This window comes from Myotis davidii, unplaced genomic scaffold (genome assembly GCF_000327345.1).
Source record: "Myotis davidii unplaced genomic scaffold, ASM32734v1 scaffold46, whole genome shotgun sequence".
NCBI lineage: Eukaryota > Metazoa > Chordata > Mammalia > Chiroptera > Vespertilionidae > Myotis > Myotis davidii.
Window position 1 is genome coordinate 5199752 of NW_006383006.1, and position 17799 is coordinate 5217550.

The 17799-nt window shown below is 49.2% G+C and overlaps 1 protein-coding gene across 1 annotated transcript in view; it reads left to right on the top strand.

The window, feature by feature from the left end:
- The window catches only part of RMDN3 (regulator of microtubule dynamics 3), a 25506-nt gene extending 7944 nt beyond the window's left edge, over positions 1 to 17562 (top strand). The window contains exons 4-14 of the mRNA XM_015557530.1: positions 1738 to 1930; positions 2480 to 2623; positions 9363 to 9645; positions 10282 to 10384; positions 13937 to 13997; positions 15459 to 15534; positions 15678 to 15755; positions 15978 to 16076; positions 16346 to 16399; positions 16541 to 16621; positions 16860 to 17562. Of these exons, the coding sequence (XP_015413016.1) occupies positions 1738 to 1930; positions 2480 to 2623; positions 9363 to 9645; positions 10282 to 10384; positions 13937 to 13997; positions 15459 to 15534; positions 15678 to 15755; positions 15978 to 16076; positions 16346 to 16399; positions 16541 to 16621; positions 16860 to 16913 (1226 nt within the window). The 3' untranslated portion in view covers positions 16914 to 17562. The remainder of the gene's footprint in view (positions 1 to 1737; positions 1931 to 2479; positions 2624 to 9362; positions 9646 to 10281; positions 10385 to 13936; positions 13998 to 15458; positions 15535 to 15677; positions 15756 to 15977; positions 16077 to 16345; positions 16400 to 16540; positions 16622 to 16859) is intronic.
- The last annotated feature ends 237 nt before the right edge of the window (positions 17563 to 17799 follow it).

Consider the following 17799-nt stretch of genomic DNA (forward strand, 5'->3'; position numbering starts at 1 on the left):
AGTATATTGTGAAAAGGCTGTTTAGCTTTCACTGTTGGTTTTGGCCACAGTGGTGTTACATATATATATTAAAGACGCTTGCTTAGCGTTGGGTGAGGTGTTTAATAAGTAGAGGAAGAGTTCAAAAGAAAGCAAAAGGAAAAACAAGTCTTGTAGGAATTAAAAGTCCTGAGGCTTACGTGTTAAATTACATATTAGAATGTAGGGATCTTGGAGACTACCTAGTCCAAGTGTTTTTATCCTTCTTATGATGAAATCAAGATTAAGAAAGATTGTGTAATTTTCCCGAGGTGGTCACAGAGTAAGAGGCAGGACTGGCCTGGTCACCCAGTCCCATGAACTTCACATGCCATGGGGCTGCGGGTGAGCTTACTTGCAATGAAGCGAATATGGGTGGAAGCCAGCCACAGCTGAAATGGGTAGTGCTTTCAGTTTTGCAAAACTTTCATATTAAATTACCTCATTTGAGCAAAGGGCTGGTTCAAACCTCATGTTCCTGTAATAGTGGAGTTTTCAGAGAATCTCACCCCATGTTAATTGGAAATGAGTTTTTCTCTGATAACCAAATGCCAAGTGGTTTAGAAAATTTAGTTTTAGAAGAGTCTTCAAAGAATTATCATTTAAAAATATATATTTTTATTGATTTCAGAGAGGAAGGGAGAGAGATAGAAACAATGAAGAGAAAGAAATCATTGATCAGCTGCCTCCTATACCAGGGATCCCTGAAACCCAGGCATGTGCCCTGACCAGGAATTGAACTGTCACCTCCTGGTTCATAGGTTGATGCTCAATCCCTGAGCCACACCTGCTGGGCAAGAGTTATCATTTTAAATTGTAACGTTTGTCAGCATTTTATAACCTGATAATAACCTATTGTATGCTTGTCTTTCCTTCATTTTCCTTGTGTTTTGTAATTTCTCAGCAGTAGTGGTTTGCTGAGGTTGGGAGAACGTGGCTCTGTTCCCAGGGACCGTCTTGTCTCCAGTCTTGAGTACTGTTGGATGTGTATTGTAATCTGGCCCTGACTGTTACTAGATTTAACGGATTTGTGCTTCCTGGACTGTGGGTTCTGCCTCCCTCATTTCTTCCGTTTTTACATTTTCCAGTAAAATTGCCTTAGGTAGTAGCTCTCTGTTTACTAGCATTTACTGTTGGAGTTTAGAGCTCAATTCAGATCTTGGTAATACTGTTTTTCCTATGTCTTTTTTGAAATTAAATCTTTACTGTTGAGAGTGTTATAGATGTCCCTCTTTCCCCCTCCTTCCCCCCTCCACCCACTTCCCGCCCTCCAACTTTTTTGATGGGCTTTTCCCACTGTACCTTTCCTCTCAGTAACTACCCTTTTCCTCTTTGCCCCTCTCTGATGACAGTAAAAGAAGTTCTTGAAAGGAGCTGTGTTCTTTGCTATTCTCTGTGAAGTGAAAGATCAGAATTTGAGTGAACTCAATTTTAGTTTTGCTGTGTGGTTGGAATTGACAGATATTTGGGCATTATATGCAGGCATACCTCATTTTATTGTGCTTATATTTATTTTTTCTTGCAAGCATTTATATCTGGCCTGGTGTGTTATCCTGCCACAGGTTGGTGTGGGAGGGTCCTGGAACAGAGGGCTCTTGTTTATGGGTCGGGACCTTGATGTTTTTTCTGGATAATTACTTGGGACTTGTGAACAAGACAGCTGTGAACATGTGCCTTCACTGTGTCCCATGGACATCACGTCTCCTGTCCTTCCTTCAGTGAGGCCACTGCGAGCGGCCCCAGGGGAGGCTGGAGATGCTGCGGTGCTGCCCAGCCTCCCACCAGAAGGGCAGGAGATGGTGCTGGACCGCCTGGACTTCGTGCTGGCCAGTCTGGTGGCGCTGCGGCGGGAGGTGGAGGAGCTGAGGAGCGGCCTGCAGGGGCTTGCGGGGCAGATCGTTGGGGAGTTCCGGTGAGTAACCAGCCTCCTCTCCTGCCTGGCCCCGGCCTCTACAGCTTTTCCAGCCGAGCTGTGCTCTGGCCCTCACTGTGTCTCCAAGGAGGAAGCCAGCTCTACGGCTCCTCACCTAGTTGGCAGGGAACCTGGCCTTGCTGCCAGCAAGTTCCTTGCTGCTTTGGGCCTTTGTGATCTGTCGTAGCAGCTGAAACGCTTGGTTCTGACTAACCTGGTCTGCCCTGGTCTATCAGAGAGCTGCCCTTGTTCTCTTGAGTGGGGAGACCCAGGATTTTCTTAAAATATATGTTCTTAATTTATTGATTTTAGAGGGGAGGATGGGGAGAGAGAACGAGAGAAAAACATTGATTTGTTCAACTTATTCGTGCATTCATGAGTGACTACCCGTAACCATGGTGTGCGGGATGACTCTAACCAACTGGGCGACCTGGCCAGGGCCGAGACCCAGGATTTTCTCTGCTCCTGGCCCGTAATGAGGTGCGGTAGGAAGAGGCTCCCTCAGGGCGAGGGAAGAGGCTGGATGGGCCTAAGCCCCGTGCTTTTCAGGTCCCACATGGAGGAGAACCAGAGAGTGGCTCGGCGGCGCAGGTTCCCGTTTGCCCGCGAGAGGAGCGACTCCACTGGCTCCAGCTCCGTCTACTTCACAGCCGCCTCGGGAGGCACGTTCACGGACGCGGAGAGCGAGGGCGGGTAAGGCCTCTCCCGGAGGCAGCGGTGGCTCCGGCCAGGTTACGTGTTGTGAAAGCAGTGCTTACCAATGGAAAGCTCACACCGCGCTGCCAGAAGTAATTTTTGGAGCAAAGTAAGGGTATGAATCGGGTGGGGGACATCTGGCCCGTGGGCTGTCTAAGGCCCATGAAATCATGTGGTCTGGCCCTGCCAAGGCGTTAGGGGTGAGTTAAGTAATGTTTGGCCAAAGATAGCAGGCTAACATTTAATTTTGTATGGCCTGTGAATGATGTTATAAATATCCAAATAGCCCTTGGCAGAAAAAGGTTCCCACCCCTGGCATAAACAACTACAGAACAGTTGAAATAAGAAAAATCATCCACCTTATGTCATCCAGACAAATAGAAATGTTAACCATGGTTATTGCTTGCATCTGTTATTTTCCTCTGAGTAGGTTTGTTTTTTATTGATATTTTTCTCTATAACATTACCAACTTTTGTTTTATTAATCCTCACCCGAGGATATTTTTCCATTGCTTTTCAGAGAGAGTAGAAGGGAGAGAGGGAGGAAGAGAAACATCAGTGTGAGAGACACACGTGGACCCGCTGCCTCGCACACACCCTGACCGGGGCCAAACCTGCAACCCATTATGTGCACTTGACTGGAATCAAACCCGAAACCCTTCCCATGACCCTTTGGTGCACAGGCCACTGCTCTAGCCATTTAGCAACACGAATGGAGCATTTTCCTGTGTTATCACAAGAACTTTGCTTCCTTCCCTGAGTGTGCGCCCCTTCCCCTGGATACGCTCCCCTTCCCACAGGAGAGGCTGGCTTCCTTGTCAGCTTTAAGGTGGGAGGTGACTGTCCGAGTAATTGGTGGCCCAGCGAGTCTGACCGCAGGCCTGGCCGTGAGATGGGGCGGCAGGCAGGAATCTCGTGGGCAGCCTCCAAAGTCGGTCAGGCTGAAGCTTTTGATTTGAAACCACTAGTGCCATTTTGAAACTTTGGTCCCAAGCAAGAAGTCTGGGTGAGCACCTTTGTTGTAATACTTGATGCTGTCCTGGCAGCGTCGGCCCTTGTTTGCTGCCCAGCTCCAGCGATCCAGGTAGTGTGCGCGAGGTCTAGAGGCTGACCCCTCTTCCTCCTCGAGAAAAAGATTGGCGCAGAGGATACCCAAGCCTTCTCTTGGGTCAGGATGTCGGATTCAGCTATAAACAGGCCATTCAGGGGGACTTTGCAGCACTCTCTTTAGCTGACACACATTATAGTATTAACTACTGGTTATTCGTTCTCTGTGACAGGCATGGTACTAAACACTTTGGAGGTATTTTCTGACTTAATCCTCACAAGAATCCTATGGGGTTAGATGCTCTGTTTCTCAGAGCAGACTTGAGGCTTAGCAAGGCGTGATGCCTTGCCCAGGGTTGTACAACTGCCAGGTCCAGGGTTAGCTGGCTCATCTGCAGAGGTGTGAGGGTCTGTGACCTGAGGTACGGCTTGGTCGTCAGGGTACAGAAGGGCCTTCACAGGAAGACGGGTCCCATGCAGCCTGGGAGCTCCTCCCAGGACTAAGAACTGCCACAGCTCACTGCCCACAGTACAGGGTGTTCAGTACATCTCATTCGAGAGATTTCAGCGTTGTTTGGGCCATTCTCCTGCCTCTACTCTTCGGCTTTCTAAGAAAATTAAGAATAGTATTACTCCCTTTTTCCACGTCACTGCCATTGGGCACTGGTGCTGGATTTGATTATTTCTCAGATGCCTTTTGAAACAAGTGAAGTCTTTCCCTGGCCGGTGTGGCTTAGTTGGTTGGAGCATTGTCCCATACACCAAAAGGCGGCTTTGCTTCCGGTCAGGGCACATAACCAGGTTGTAAGTTCGATCCCAGGTCAGGGCACCTGGGGAAGGCAACTGATCTATGTTTCTGTTTCACATGGGTGTCTCCCCCCGCCTTCCTCTCTCTAAAAATTAATAAAATAAAAGAAAGAAGCAAGTCTTAGTAGAACTTTAGTCCTCATGGCTACTGATGCCTGGGTTGTCTGATCTCTTGTCTATGTTCAGTTTACCTAATAACTGGGCTGAGAGCTTCCGCTGGGCTGTTAGAGGAGGGCCAGAAAGGGGCTCTTTGACATAAAGGAACATCTGGATTGGAAGGACAGAGTGGGTGCTAATGGACCATCTTCATGCACCCACGGAAGCAGGTCACGTGGGTGGGGAACTGATGTTGAGCTTTGTCAGAGGTAGAACAGGAGAGGTCACAGATCTGCCCAAGATCAGGGTGGAGAACTCAGGCCTTTGATGATTTCTAAGGAGTTCAGCAAACTTCTGCTTAACCAGGGAAGCTTGTGGGTGCTCACTGGGGCCCCCATAAGGGGCAGGACAGGACAGGCCTTCCAGCCGCCTGTGATGGGATGAGAGGAAGGGTGGCTTTCTTAATTATAGCTCCAGTGGCTCAGCCCCACGACTGATCGTGTGACGTGTGGAAGCGAATGGGGTGTGTGAAGCAAGACTCTGGTTTAGCTGGCTGCCATCTGGGGCAGTGGCCATAGTGAATAATTATTTTGCCACGGTCACTGCCATATAGGTCAAGGGGAAGTTATGGGAGACCTCAAACTCTGGAATGACTTTGAACATGTGGGTCTGGGGCAAGGAGTGCCTGTTTGAGGGATGAAAGGATAAGAATATCTGATGGGCTACTCCAGTCCCCTGGAAGCTGCAGGACCTTTCATTCCCCAAATAAGTTAGTAACTTCGTGTCCCCAGAGGACTGACTGAATGTGGCCGAGGCAGAGTCACTGTGGGTCCGTGGGCTTGTTCCCTGAGCCTTGGAGCAAACACAGCTTTAGTTCCCTCCCTGGAAAAACCAGACTCGCCCTGAAACACCAGCCCTCCAGCAAGCCTTCGGCATCCCAGCCCAGAGGGACTGCCTTCCATCTCATCTCCTTTGGCATTTACCACCTCATCTAGGCTGGTGCTCTCTCACTCCACTGGGAGGTCCCAGGGGCAGAGTCCACACCTGCTTGTCTTTGAATGCTCCAGCTCAGCCCTCTCATGGGGCTTAGGAGTTCAAGCAAAGAACTTAATTGCCAGGAGGAAGACATGTGTAACAGTCCTTGATCACTCAAGGAGTAGGCTAGCTCTGGGCTCCCTGCTCCCAGGGAGCCTTGGATTCTCGGCCCACTGTGGGAACAGTGTTCTGCCTGAGTGTAGAGATCCCAGTGGCCTTTCCAGAGGTCTCTGCCAGTCCCTTGCTGACCTCAAAGCTCCCTGGCATATTCAACAAGAGGGCCACCCCCTCTCTCTCGTGGATTTCTGCAAGGGTTGGGATGGTGGTCCAAGGGGCGTGAGAGCATGTGACTAGGGACGGCAGCCCATGTAGCTCTGGCACGTGATCCCTCTCAAATCCTGGGAGCCCATGGGGCGAGGTCAGTGCTCACTCAGCAAGTGTCTGCCTGCCCACTGGGTGCCCGGCAGCAGGCCTGCAGATTAGTGAGGCAGAGCTGCTCAAAGTGGGGCTGAGGTGCAGTAAAAGGCCTCTCTGTGCCAGCCTTGCGGGAGCCTCCTGCCCCACCACCTCTCTGTGGTGGCAAAGGCCCCTCCTGACCTCTCTTTCTCCGTAGCCTTTAGGACCCCGAGGGATCACAAACTGTAGGACTTTCCCTCCTGGCTCAGCTCCCTGGAGACTGTTGATGCCTGTGCTCTAGCATAAGAGCAGGGGTCCCTCCTGGGAGACTCCTGATTGGCCAAGACAGCCTTCAATCCAGCAGGGAATGGGGTCTCCCCTTCTTTCTAGCAACTGGAGTTGATGAGACTCAAGTTCTCCCCTAGATAACCACTCACCCATTTGCCATTGGGCCTGGCCGGGCTGCGTCGGGGAGGCTATTGTCCAGGCCCCATGAATTGCTGGGTTTCTCCAGGAGGCCCCTGTGCAGCCTCACTCGTCACCACTCAGGTTGATTGTGAAATCTGGTGCCACTTTGCCTTGTCCCTTTAATTTCTCAACTTTTTTTAAATATTTTTTTTTTATTGAGTTTTTACAGAGAGGAAAGGAAAGAGATAGAGAGTTAGAAACATCGATGAGAGAGAAACATCGACCAGCTGCCTCCTGCACACTCCCCACTGGGGATGTGCCCACAACCAAGGTACATGCCCCTGACCGGAATCGAACCTGGGAGCTTTCAGTCCGCAAGCCGACTCTCTATCCACTGAGCCAAACCGATTTCGGCTAATTTCTCAAGTTTTTACTGCAAATTGCTAGAAGAGAAAGATGTTTGGTAAGTTCTTAAAAAGCAGGGTGAAGTTGTCAGTTCCTATGGCAGATGTTACGAGGGCCCCTTTGTTAGCGGATTCTGGAAGCTCCTCTAGAAGCAGTCGGCATGGATTGCTCACCTGTGCTTTCTGGATGGAACCTGCCTCCTTACCACGTCCGGCTTCCTGGCCTCCAGCGTTCAGCCCACATCTCTCCTGCAGTTGTTTTGCTCCAGCAACAGGGACCTTTCATTCCAGGATGGAGGGAGGTTACCACCTGAAGGTCCTCCCTGTGCTTCAGAGCCTTGTGGCTGGTCAAACCTGCTTTTCCTTCCACTCCGTCCAGAGGCCTCTCTGGTGTCTGATTCTGGCCCCTGGAAGCCTTACCTTCTCCCCTGCCGTTTCTGTCTGATTCAGTCGGCGGTTAGGGAACACCCTAGTCAGCTGCGGGAACAGGCCAACATCTGAGAGAAACCTGGGGAATCGAGGTTGGGGCTCCCGGGCTTATGGTGGCCCAGAGATACCTTCCCAGGGGGTTCTGCTTGCATCTTCCTTCTCTCCTGCTTCTACCTGCAAATGGCCCTCACCCCACCTCTAGCAATTGCAAAGGTTTCCAAGGGCTATTCCTGTTGTGGTTTAGGTTGCTGGCTGGCTTGGATAGAGGCACACATTGAATCGAGAGAGAAAATGTGGATATCTGTGGCTGCTCATGCCTCAGAGGCTGGCACCCGCCCATGCTGGTTCTGACAGATGCCTTTGGCTGATAAAGCAAAAAAGATCGACAAACCCTGAGCCTGGTGCGCCATCTAGCTCAGGAGATCAGCTCCACCTACATGAAAGTTTTTATTTAAAAAATTATTTATTTGATTTGAGAGAGAGAGAAAGATCAATTTGTTGTTCCACTTATTTATGCATTCATTTGGTTGATTCTTGTATGTGCCCTGACTGGGGATTGAACCCATAACTTCGGTGTACTTGTACAACACTCTAACCAAATGAGCTACCCGGCCAGGGCTAAAGTTTTAATCTTAAACATTCATTTATTTTTTATTTATAAGAATGTAGTGTGGCTCTGTGGTTAGAGCACTGGCCCACACACCAGAGGGTCGAGGGTTTGATTCCAGGTCAAGGGCATGTATCTGGGTTGCAGGCTTGATCCCCAGCCCCAGCTTGGGGCCTGTGTGGGAGACAACCAATCGATGTATCTCTCTCACACTGATGTTTCTCTGTCTCTCCCTCTCCCTTCCACTCTCTCTAAAAGTCCATGGAAGAACATGCCTGGGTGAATATTAACAAAACAAAACAAATAAAAAAAGAAGGAATCATTTTGTTTGGTATTTGTGTGCCCTCAATTCATCAACTGTTGCCGGATTTGTACTGTAAACTTAATGTATCCCCATAAAAAAGTCTAGTGGATAAATTTTCTTTATTCAAAGCTTAAATTGGCTTCATCCATTATTTCAAATCAGTTAAACCTAAAAAGGAGTGAAAATTAAGTGAGTTATCAGCTGTTAAATTGTGTATACATGTTTTGGGATACCTTGCATATGCTCATTAAAGCAATCATACTACCTGCGGACTGAAGGGTCCCAGGTTCAATTTTGGTCAAAGGCACATGCCCAGGTTGTGGGCTTGATCCCCAGTAAGGGGCGTGCAGGAGGCAGCAAAAAACAAAAGATAGAAAAATAATTTCCTTAAAAATTTGTTAAAATCCTCACCTCCTCACCTGAGGATATGTGGTGTGTGTGTGTGTGTGAGAGAGAGAGAGAGAGAGAATCCTCAACTGAGGATATTTTTTCCTTTTTTTTTTAGAGAGTGGAAGCGGGGAGGGATGGAGAAAGGGAGGACGGGCGGGCGGGAGAGAGTGAGAAACATTGATGTGAAAGACAGACACATCGATTGGTTGCCTCCTGCACGGTCCCTGACTAGGTCCTGGGATTGACCCACAACCCAGGTATGTGCCCTTGACAGGGAATCAAACCCTTGACCCTTCAGGGCTTGGGCCCACACTCTACCACTTAGCCACACGGGCCAGGGCTCCAAGGATGTTTTTATTGATTTTTTTTGGAATGAGAGAGAGAGAGAGGAAGGAGGAGAGAGAAAAACATACATTGATTGCCTCCAGTGGATGAAGCTCCAAATATCTAAGCCACCCAGACAGGGCAAAATGTCCTTTTAACTCGACTGGCAACAGTTGGTACAGACCTTTCTGGGCATTTTGTTTTTCTGTTTCCTGGCAGACTGGATAGTAGCTGAGCTGGGGGTTCTAATGGCCCCTGTCACAGTGCCCCCAGAGCTGTCACTCTTCTCCCAAACCATTTTCCCGCCCAGTCCCCACAGGAGCTTTCTTGCGAGGACTAGTTTTTGCCTAGACCTCTAAGGAAGTGGGGGATGGTTCTTTGGTTTTCTGGACAGTGTCATGGAGAGCCTCTTTGTGGGTAAGGGACAGACCCCGGGCTCTAAGGCGGATGGTCCCCTCCTTTGACTGTAACTCACATTCTCTGCCACAGTTACACAACAGCTAATGCCGAGTCTGATTATGAGCGGGAGTCCGACAGGGAGAGTGACGACGGGGAAGATGTGAGCTGTGAGACCGTGAAGATGGGGAGAAAGGATTCTCTGGACCTGGAGGCAGCGGTGGCTTCAGGCCCAGTTCCCAGAGCCCTGGAGGCTGACGGCTCCCCTGGCCTGGAGGACGTGCTGCCCCTCCTGCTGCAGGCTGACCAGCTGCACCGGGGCGGAGAGCAGCACAAGCGGGAGGGCTTCCAGCTGCTGCTCAACAACAAGCTCGCGGTGAGGCTCCAGCCGCTGCCTGTCCCCCCACTCCCTCCCTCCCTGCGGACTCCTAGGGAATGAGAGCAGGCCCTGTGGTTACTGACCCTGCAAGGTGACATGGGGAGGAAAATGGGGGTGAGATGGCTGGTGCCGCACCTTCCCCCCCTCAACCCTCCACCCCCCGCCAGGGCTGCACCTCCTCTTCCAAGGGGCTACATGCGGCCTAGGCGCCTAGGTTTATGCCTGCTCCAGAGCTTCCTCCTGAGGGCAGGTCTCTGCCTCCTATTTTTAGGGCAAGAGCTCCACCCCTCAGTAGAGGGAGATGTGAAGAGAACTGGAATGTCCTTTTATTTCCCTTGAGGCAGAGCCCAAGCTGCCTATCGCACTTGAAGGTTCCAATACCAGGGATTTCAACGGCAATCCCCTTTCCCTCAGGTTCACTGCAGAACTGATGCTCACTCGAGGGAAAATGCCCCAAAGTTAGCCCGAGAAAAGGGAGGTCATATGGGGGTGGAGGGCCATGCAGAAAACCGATGTAATGTCAGTCGGCATCTAACACACTAACGTGCAAGCTCCAGCGTAGGGTGTGGGAAGGCCAGAGCCCCAGTTCTCCGAGGGAAGAAGGGCCTCCATCCCTCTCTGTTTGGTCTGTAGTACGGAAGTCGGCAGGACTTTCTCTGGCGCCTGGCCCGGGCCTACAGCGACATGTGTGAGCTCGCGGAGGAGGTGAGCGAGAAGAAGTCATATGCTCAAAATGGTAAGTGCTGACAGGTTCCTGGTGGGAAGGTGACTGACGGTGGGGTGGAGCCAGCCCACCTGCCTGGGGTCCAGAGGAACCACCAAGATGCAGCTGTCAGGGCAGTTGTGGCTCAGTCACTCACTAGGAACAAACTTGGGCTCCCAGGATCCCCTGCTTCCTGACACAGAGAACAGTGCTCCGCACGTGGCTGTGACCTGAGCACATCACCAGTGCACGTTTTGAGGAGTACTAGTATCCTTTCAGCCCAATCCTTTTTCTCCCCAAACACAAAGGAGGGCAGAATCTTCTTTCTTAATCTGAAGAGGTTATTTGCTGCAATTTAGGAATCTGGTTTCAGTTATGGAGTGTGAGGCAGTTCTAAGAATATGAGTGGAGGATATTTGGTGAGCACCTGTGAGTAGCAGTTTGGGAGAATACTGCCAGGTTAGAAGTCCCTGGGATCTATTTAGCAAATCTATTGCCAAATCTGTGCTCTGGGGTGTATGTGGCCCAGGGTTCGTCCCTCTCTATCACTGAGAATCCTGGGACTTTAAAAAAGCGACTGGCCCAGCACTAGCCGGTTTGGGTCAGTGGTTAGAGTCGACCTGTGGACCGAAAGGTCCTGGTTTTGATTCCGGTCAAGGGCATGTGCCTTGGTTGCAGGTTTGAACCCTGGAGGCAACCAATTGATGTCTTCTTTCTCTATCTTTCCTCTTCCCTTTCACTCTCTAAAAATAATGGGGAAAAATCAACCTCGGTTGAGGATTAACAATAAAAAAAAGGAACTGGCCCAACCAGAGTGGCTCAGTTGGTTGGAGTGTCGTCCCATGCACTAAGAGGTTGTTGGTTCGATTCCCATTGAGGGCACATGCCTGGGTTGTGGCTTCGATTCCTGGTCGGTCGGGGCATGTACGGAAGGCAGCCGATTGGTGTTTCTCTCTTTCTCTCTCCCTCTCAAAAAACAACTGGTTTCATAGGGATGGTGATGTGTCCTGCCTCTGTACACACCTGAGTCATGCACCATCAGTGGGCTTCCAGGTCTTGTGGTTTAGTTATAAAAAATTAATGCATCCAGGGGGGCCCTGAGCTACCCTGCGTCCTCTTGCAGTCTGGGATCCCTCGGGGGATGTCCACCTGCCAGCTTAGGCCCGCTCCCTGGGGGATTGGGCCTAAGCTGGCAGTCAGATATCCCTCTAGCAGCCTGGGAGCCCTTGGGGGATGTCCAACTGTGGCTTAGGCCCGCTCCCCTGCAGCTGCCTCTGCAGAAGGGGAAGAGAGGGGGCACGCCGGGACTGCCATGACTTGCTGACCCTGCCCCTTGCCCACTGGTCTAATTAGCATATTAGCTCTTTATTATGTAGAATGGATTTGTCTATTTTCCCACTTTTATAAATACAGCCTTGCAAATGTTATTGAATCTTTGATAATGTAGAATCTTGATAATACCCAAAGTGTTCTAAACATTCGTTTAGGAAGTTGATATAAAAAGAACAGGCCAGCCCTGGCCAGTGTTGCTCAATGGCTGGAACATCAGCCCTCACCCCGAGGAGTCACGGTTCCATCCCAGGCCCCAGTTGGGGTACATGCGGAAGGCAGCCTGTTGATGCGTCTCTCTCACATCAGTGTTTCTTTCTCACTCTCTGCCCCCCCTCCCTCTCCCCCTTCCACTCTAGAAATCAATGGAAAAAAATATCCTTGGGTAAGGTTAACAAATAAACAAAAAACAGCCCAATTGAATCAATTGTTCATTGTTATACACCTTCAGAAAAACCCCTGGGAATTTTAACAAAAGGTGCTTAATTATTGTTTGCTTCTTTATTTAAAAAATGTCCTGCTGCCCTAACTGGTTTTGCTCAGTGGCTAGAGTGTCGGCCTGTGGACTGAAGGGTCCCAGGTTCGATTCCGGTCAAGGGCATGTACCTTGGTTGCGGGCATATCCCCAGCAGAAGGTGTGCAGGAGGCAGCTGATTGATGTTTCTCCCTCTCCCTTCCTCTCTGTAAAAAATCAATACGATATATATTTTTTAAAATGTCCGGCTTTCCCATATAAATTTTAGGTGAGGATTCTGATGAGCGTTTGATATCAACAAGAACCTTTCCTTTCCCTTTGGTCATTGTTTAGCTCTTCATAGGCGCACCCACACCAGCACCGGCCTGGTTTCCTGAGGTTAGCATCCTGGACGAGTCTGTTCCTGCTGGAGGTCAGATGGCTAGGTAGCATCTTGGAAGGCGCTGCCCTGGGACTCCAGCTTTTTAGGACCATCCTTGCTGGGTCTGAAGTTCTTCAGTTTGTTCTGGCTCTAGAAGCTGGACCACCAGGAGGCAGCCATTCGTTGGGATCTCAGGCAATATCTGTTCACCCCTATGTCTAACCTGGCAGGAACTAGTTCTCATTTTTCACTATTATTTCCTAGTAAGACAGTGCTTTGAAGCGGGCAGAGGAAATCCCTCAAGAGACAATGTCCCTCTTTGGTGGGGGCACTGTTCTTCTGTTGGAAAGGGATAAGCTACCTTAAAATTGTATTTGTTGCAAATCCAACATACCATCATTGCTGTCACTTAAGGAGGAAGAAACATCTCAGATAGCCAGCCTACCACCTCAGTCATTAGTTTACTTTCTCCATGTTCCCTTCCCAGCCCTCTCTGTTTTTTTAAAATATATTTTATTGATTTCTTACAGAGAGGAAGAGAGAGGGATAGTTAGAAACATCGATGAGAGAGAAACATCCATCAGCTGCCTCTTGCACACCTCCTACTGGGGATGTGCCTGCAACCAAGGTACATGTCCTTGGCCAGAATCGAACCTGGGACCTTTCAGTCCGCAGGCTGATGCTCTATCCACTGAGCTAAACCGGTTAGGGCCCTCTCCATTTTAATGAAAGAAGTCCCCTTTTGCAGGGTGCCACTTTCTCCACTGTGTGGGCATGATGTTCCTCATCTGAGGCTCTAGACTTCTTGTCACTTCAGGGGACCCTTGTGACAATTAGACCTCAATCTCTTTGTTAGTCTTGTGCCTTGGAAACTTAAGACTAAATAAGTGAAAGTCGCCTCTGGTCATACGTCAGTCCATTTTGGTTTGGTGAATTTTGGCCTAGAGCTGTGATTCATGTTTTTGGATCATGGATCCTTTTGAGAATTTTATCAAAGCTGTGGACCTTCTCAATAAAATGCACAGATACCTAAAATTTTATACAACTTCAGAGGGATTCATGGATGCCCTGAAGCCTATTACCCCAAATAAAACCCTCCAGGCTCAGGCTTGTCCGGCAGGTTCAGATTGACTTTGGGTCCTTTTATATTTGAAGTGCTGCAAGCACATCAGTGGGAATTTATTGTGAAAACAAGTTTGCTGGGACAGCCGACGACAGAAATCGGGAAGGTGAGGTGAAGTGGCAGTCATCCCTGAACAGCTACTTGCAGCTTTTCATTCTGTTCAAGTTCACAACTATTTCTGAGCAAGTCCAGGCCGGATAGGCATTGCTGAGAGCTGGAGCAGCCTTCCGTCCAGCAGCCCCGCCTTGGGCAGCGTGCATGGGAGCCCTCATCTACTCTGGATCCTCTGTCCTACAGGCAAAGAAGAGGCGGAGGCCGCTCTGGAGAAGGGGGATGAGAGTGCTGACTGCCACCAATGGTAATAACACCCTGCGGGATCCCATGAGGAGCCAGCGTGGGTTAGAGAGGAGCGAGGAGCGGAGGGGGCGGAGCTCTATTGTCCCTGTCCTGGCCACAGAGGCATTTGCTACAAGAACCAGAAGAGGGCGCTCTGGCCTGTACTTCCATATGCCCCACCCCACCCCCAGCTGGGGGCCCAGGGAATTTCTCTTTGGCAGGTGCCTTCAGGATGAGGCAGGGGAGAGTACTCTCCCCCCCCCACAACCCCCTTAGGGCTTGAAGAATTGAGCAGCTTTGTAAGTAACCCTAGTTATAAGACTTGTGGGTTCTGGGCTCCCCATGGAGGCTGGGACAATTTTCTGCTCCATCTCCTGCACAACCTCCTCTTCCCCCTAGCTGCTATCCCTCGCTGGTGGTGGGCTTTCGCTTCTTTGCTTGGCTCGCATGAGGAAAAGTGGATGTGAGTTTACCTCCAGAAGTTCAGTAGTCAGTATTTAGCTCTCAAATATAGCCGTTTGTGGTCTCATGTGAGGCAAAGTTCCAACTTGTGTCCTGGGGCCTGGTTCCAGCACCTCTGAGTATTACTGAAAATGTTCCTTTCCTACCTCCCCTCTTGCTTTCTGTAGCTCTGTCCTCAGACTGTGAGCTGAGAAGCTGTTTCTCTACCTGTAGCTGAGGTAAAGTTTCAGCTTTATCTCAGAGGCCAGGTCATCACTGTTTCTAGGGGGTCATGGGTGCTGATTCCCTGTGGCTCCCAAGAATGGAAATTGGCTTCATGTTTTCCTATCTTGGGGAACAGCTGTTTTGACTAAACATGGAAATAAGCCTCTGGAAATGTCTGATATTTAGTGAATATATGAAAAAGCAACTTGGGCCTTTAGACACTTATTTAATGTCAACTGTGCTCTGGAAACAATGCTGGAGAAGTGGGGTAATGAGGCCTTTGTTTTTGAAGACAGAAGACGGAAAGCTGGCTGGCTTTGCTCCCTGGGAGAATGTGAAGGCTGAAATCAGAGGCATTTTCCTCTGCTTCTGTTGGTTTCCAAGTTAACACAGGAATTCCTAGAGCACCTCACCCAGTCTGACGGCCCTAGAGCAGTTTACTGATGGTAACCTGTGTACTTCCAAGGCATGAGACAAAAAGGAATGTACTCCCGTCTAGTATCCTTGATGCTCATGAGTAGAGAACTGCTTTTTAAGTTTTTATAATACCTATGGCTGTACTCATGATGAAGAGAACTTTGTTGGAGATTTGGACCAAGACCTTGCCTAAACATTAAGTATGAGACCCAGCCTTTTTGTACCTACTATGTATACTTTGGAGAGCCTAACATTCTGTTTATGAAAGAATATGAATTGGGGCCACAGGTCTATGAAGCGGAACTACATACAGACAGAAATGAGTTTCCGCTCTAGTGGAGGGTGCAGGGTCTCGGGCAGCCCCTCCCTGCCTCTGAGCTTGCTGCTGCTCCCCCCTTAGGTATGCAGTGCTTTGTGGTCAGCTGGCTGAGCACGAGGGCATCCAGAAGCGCATCCAGAGTGGCTTTAGCTTCAAGGTGAGGAGAGGCTTCTCTTTCACTTGTGCTGTCCGTGTTCCCTGCTCATCCTAGCTCCTTGCAGTGTCCCTGCTGCCTGTGACCTGCCCCTCTTCCCTTATCATTGCCGGTGTCTGAGGTTTATATTTACATCTCCCCCTCAGGAGCACGTGGACAAAGCTCTTGCTCTCCAGCCAGAAAACCCCATGGCTCACTTTCTCCTCGGCAGGTGGTGCTACCAGGTGAGCTAAATTCCAGGCCTTTATAGAAGGATCTCCCTGTCCTGTGACACTGATCTCCTTACAGTGAAAAATTGGGAGCTGGGCCTCAGCCTGGCTCAAGTGCCATGTCCTCTGAATGGTCATGTGACTGTAATTGGACCCTGTTTGTTTTCAGTACAGAATATGCAATATTCTGAAAATTCTTGTTAAAACTTTATTCACACCTTGATCTCTTGGTGGCAGGTTGCTCACCTGAGCTGGCTAGAAAAAAAAACGGCTGCAGCCTTATTTGAAAGCCCTCCCAGTGCTACTGTGGAAGATGCCCTGCAGAGCTTCCTGAAGGTATCAGGGGAGGAAGGGAGGGGGTGGACAGCAACCAAAGCTGCCTGGGTGACCTTGTTTTTCCTAAGGACATTATACTGGGTTTCTGGTAGGGGCCACTTCTGTTTGCCTGTTCTATGGGAAAATCAGATCCACCTGGAGAGCTTATAAAAAAATATACATTCCCAGACCCACTAACAGACTCCAGGGAGGGGCTGAAATCTCTAATATACTCAGAGCTTGACCTGACTTTGGGAACACTTACTGCAATGCCTTCCTTCCTCCTCCAGGCTGAAGAACTACAGCCAGGATTTTCCAAAGCAGGACGGGTGTATATTTCCAAGGTAAACTCACCTATCTTATTTTAACACAGATGAAAAGTATGTGTTGATAATATTCTGGAAACTCCTGAAAACACACCTACTTATCCCCTTCCAGTCTCCTGGTGGAATTTCTCTCACGTTTTCACTGTTGTCTCTTCTCAGTGCTACAGAGAACTAGGGAAAAACTCTGAAGCTAGACAGTGGGTGAAGCTGGCCATGGAGCTGCCAGATGTCACTAGTGAGGTAATGCTTTTAAGAGCTTTTCTAACCTTGGGTTTCATCACTGAGTCATCCCTGGACCTTTTCAAGAAAAAAATCTTCCCTTGAAATCTTACTTTCCTAGAAAAGAGCCTCCACTTCTGCTTGTAGGTGCTATGATAACAGAGCTCAGAAAAGAAGCCAAGGGCCCTTCTGGGTACCAGTGGTTTGGGAAATGTTGGCTTAGATTTTGGGTCCCAGTATTGTTCTCTTGTCTCCCTAGGATTCAGCTTTCCAGAAGGACCTGGAAGAATTGGAAGTCATCTTAGGACACTAACCACATTTCAGTGGCCTTCATGACTTGAGGAATTCCACTACTTAAGGGGGATGAGAATCAAGTCTTTTATGTCCCCCTTAGACCTTGCTTAGATCAGGAAACTGAGCAAGCCTGGTTAAGGGAGTATCCTGAATCCTGGTCTAACCAGTCCCTGCTACCTACCATTCCACTGGTTAATTCTTTAATTAATCTGAAATTGGGGATGCACCTGAGGCCTGGGTATCTGTTGTATTCTCCCTTAAATTAATTCTTGAAAAAATCAAGACCTATCCTAGGGCTGAGTGTGGACAGAGAACTGAAGGCAGCCTTCTAACTGCTGGTAAGATGAAGGAACTGCAAAGAGTCATAGAAACCAAACAGAGAACTTGTACTCTCTAATCTGTCCACTGATTATTCAATCCCAAATTATAAATCACACCCCACAGGGAAGGGTCAGGGCTGTCCATGGGACTGCCCTCTTCTCACCCATCATGTGGATTCTAACTGTATTGTTGGGCTGAGGGGCTGGACACTTGACTTCTAGTCTTTGCTGCTTTTTGAACAGCAGTGCGTAAGGCTTATGAGACTCTGCAACGATGATTTGAGGAGTTGCCTGGAATATATTTTGGTACCAACTTAAAAATAATAAACTAAATTTGATTAGAAGTGATTATGTTCCCCTATGTTTGCTATTAGTTCTGTTGCAGACAAGTAGAAAAATAGCACCGAAGAGTTTAGAATATGCTCTGGTTAGTGCTGTTTCCGTGAGAATCCTAGTTACTTCTGAAACGCAGAGAGTGAGCTGATTTTTAGCTTAACAAGGCCTATTCCTACTGAGCAGGTGTTCCCTGACACATTCATGTTTCCTCAGAGCCAGCAGCACAAAGCCTAATGCCACCTACAAGAA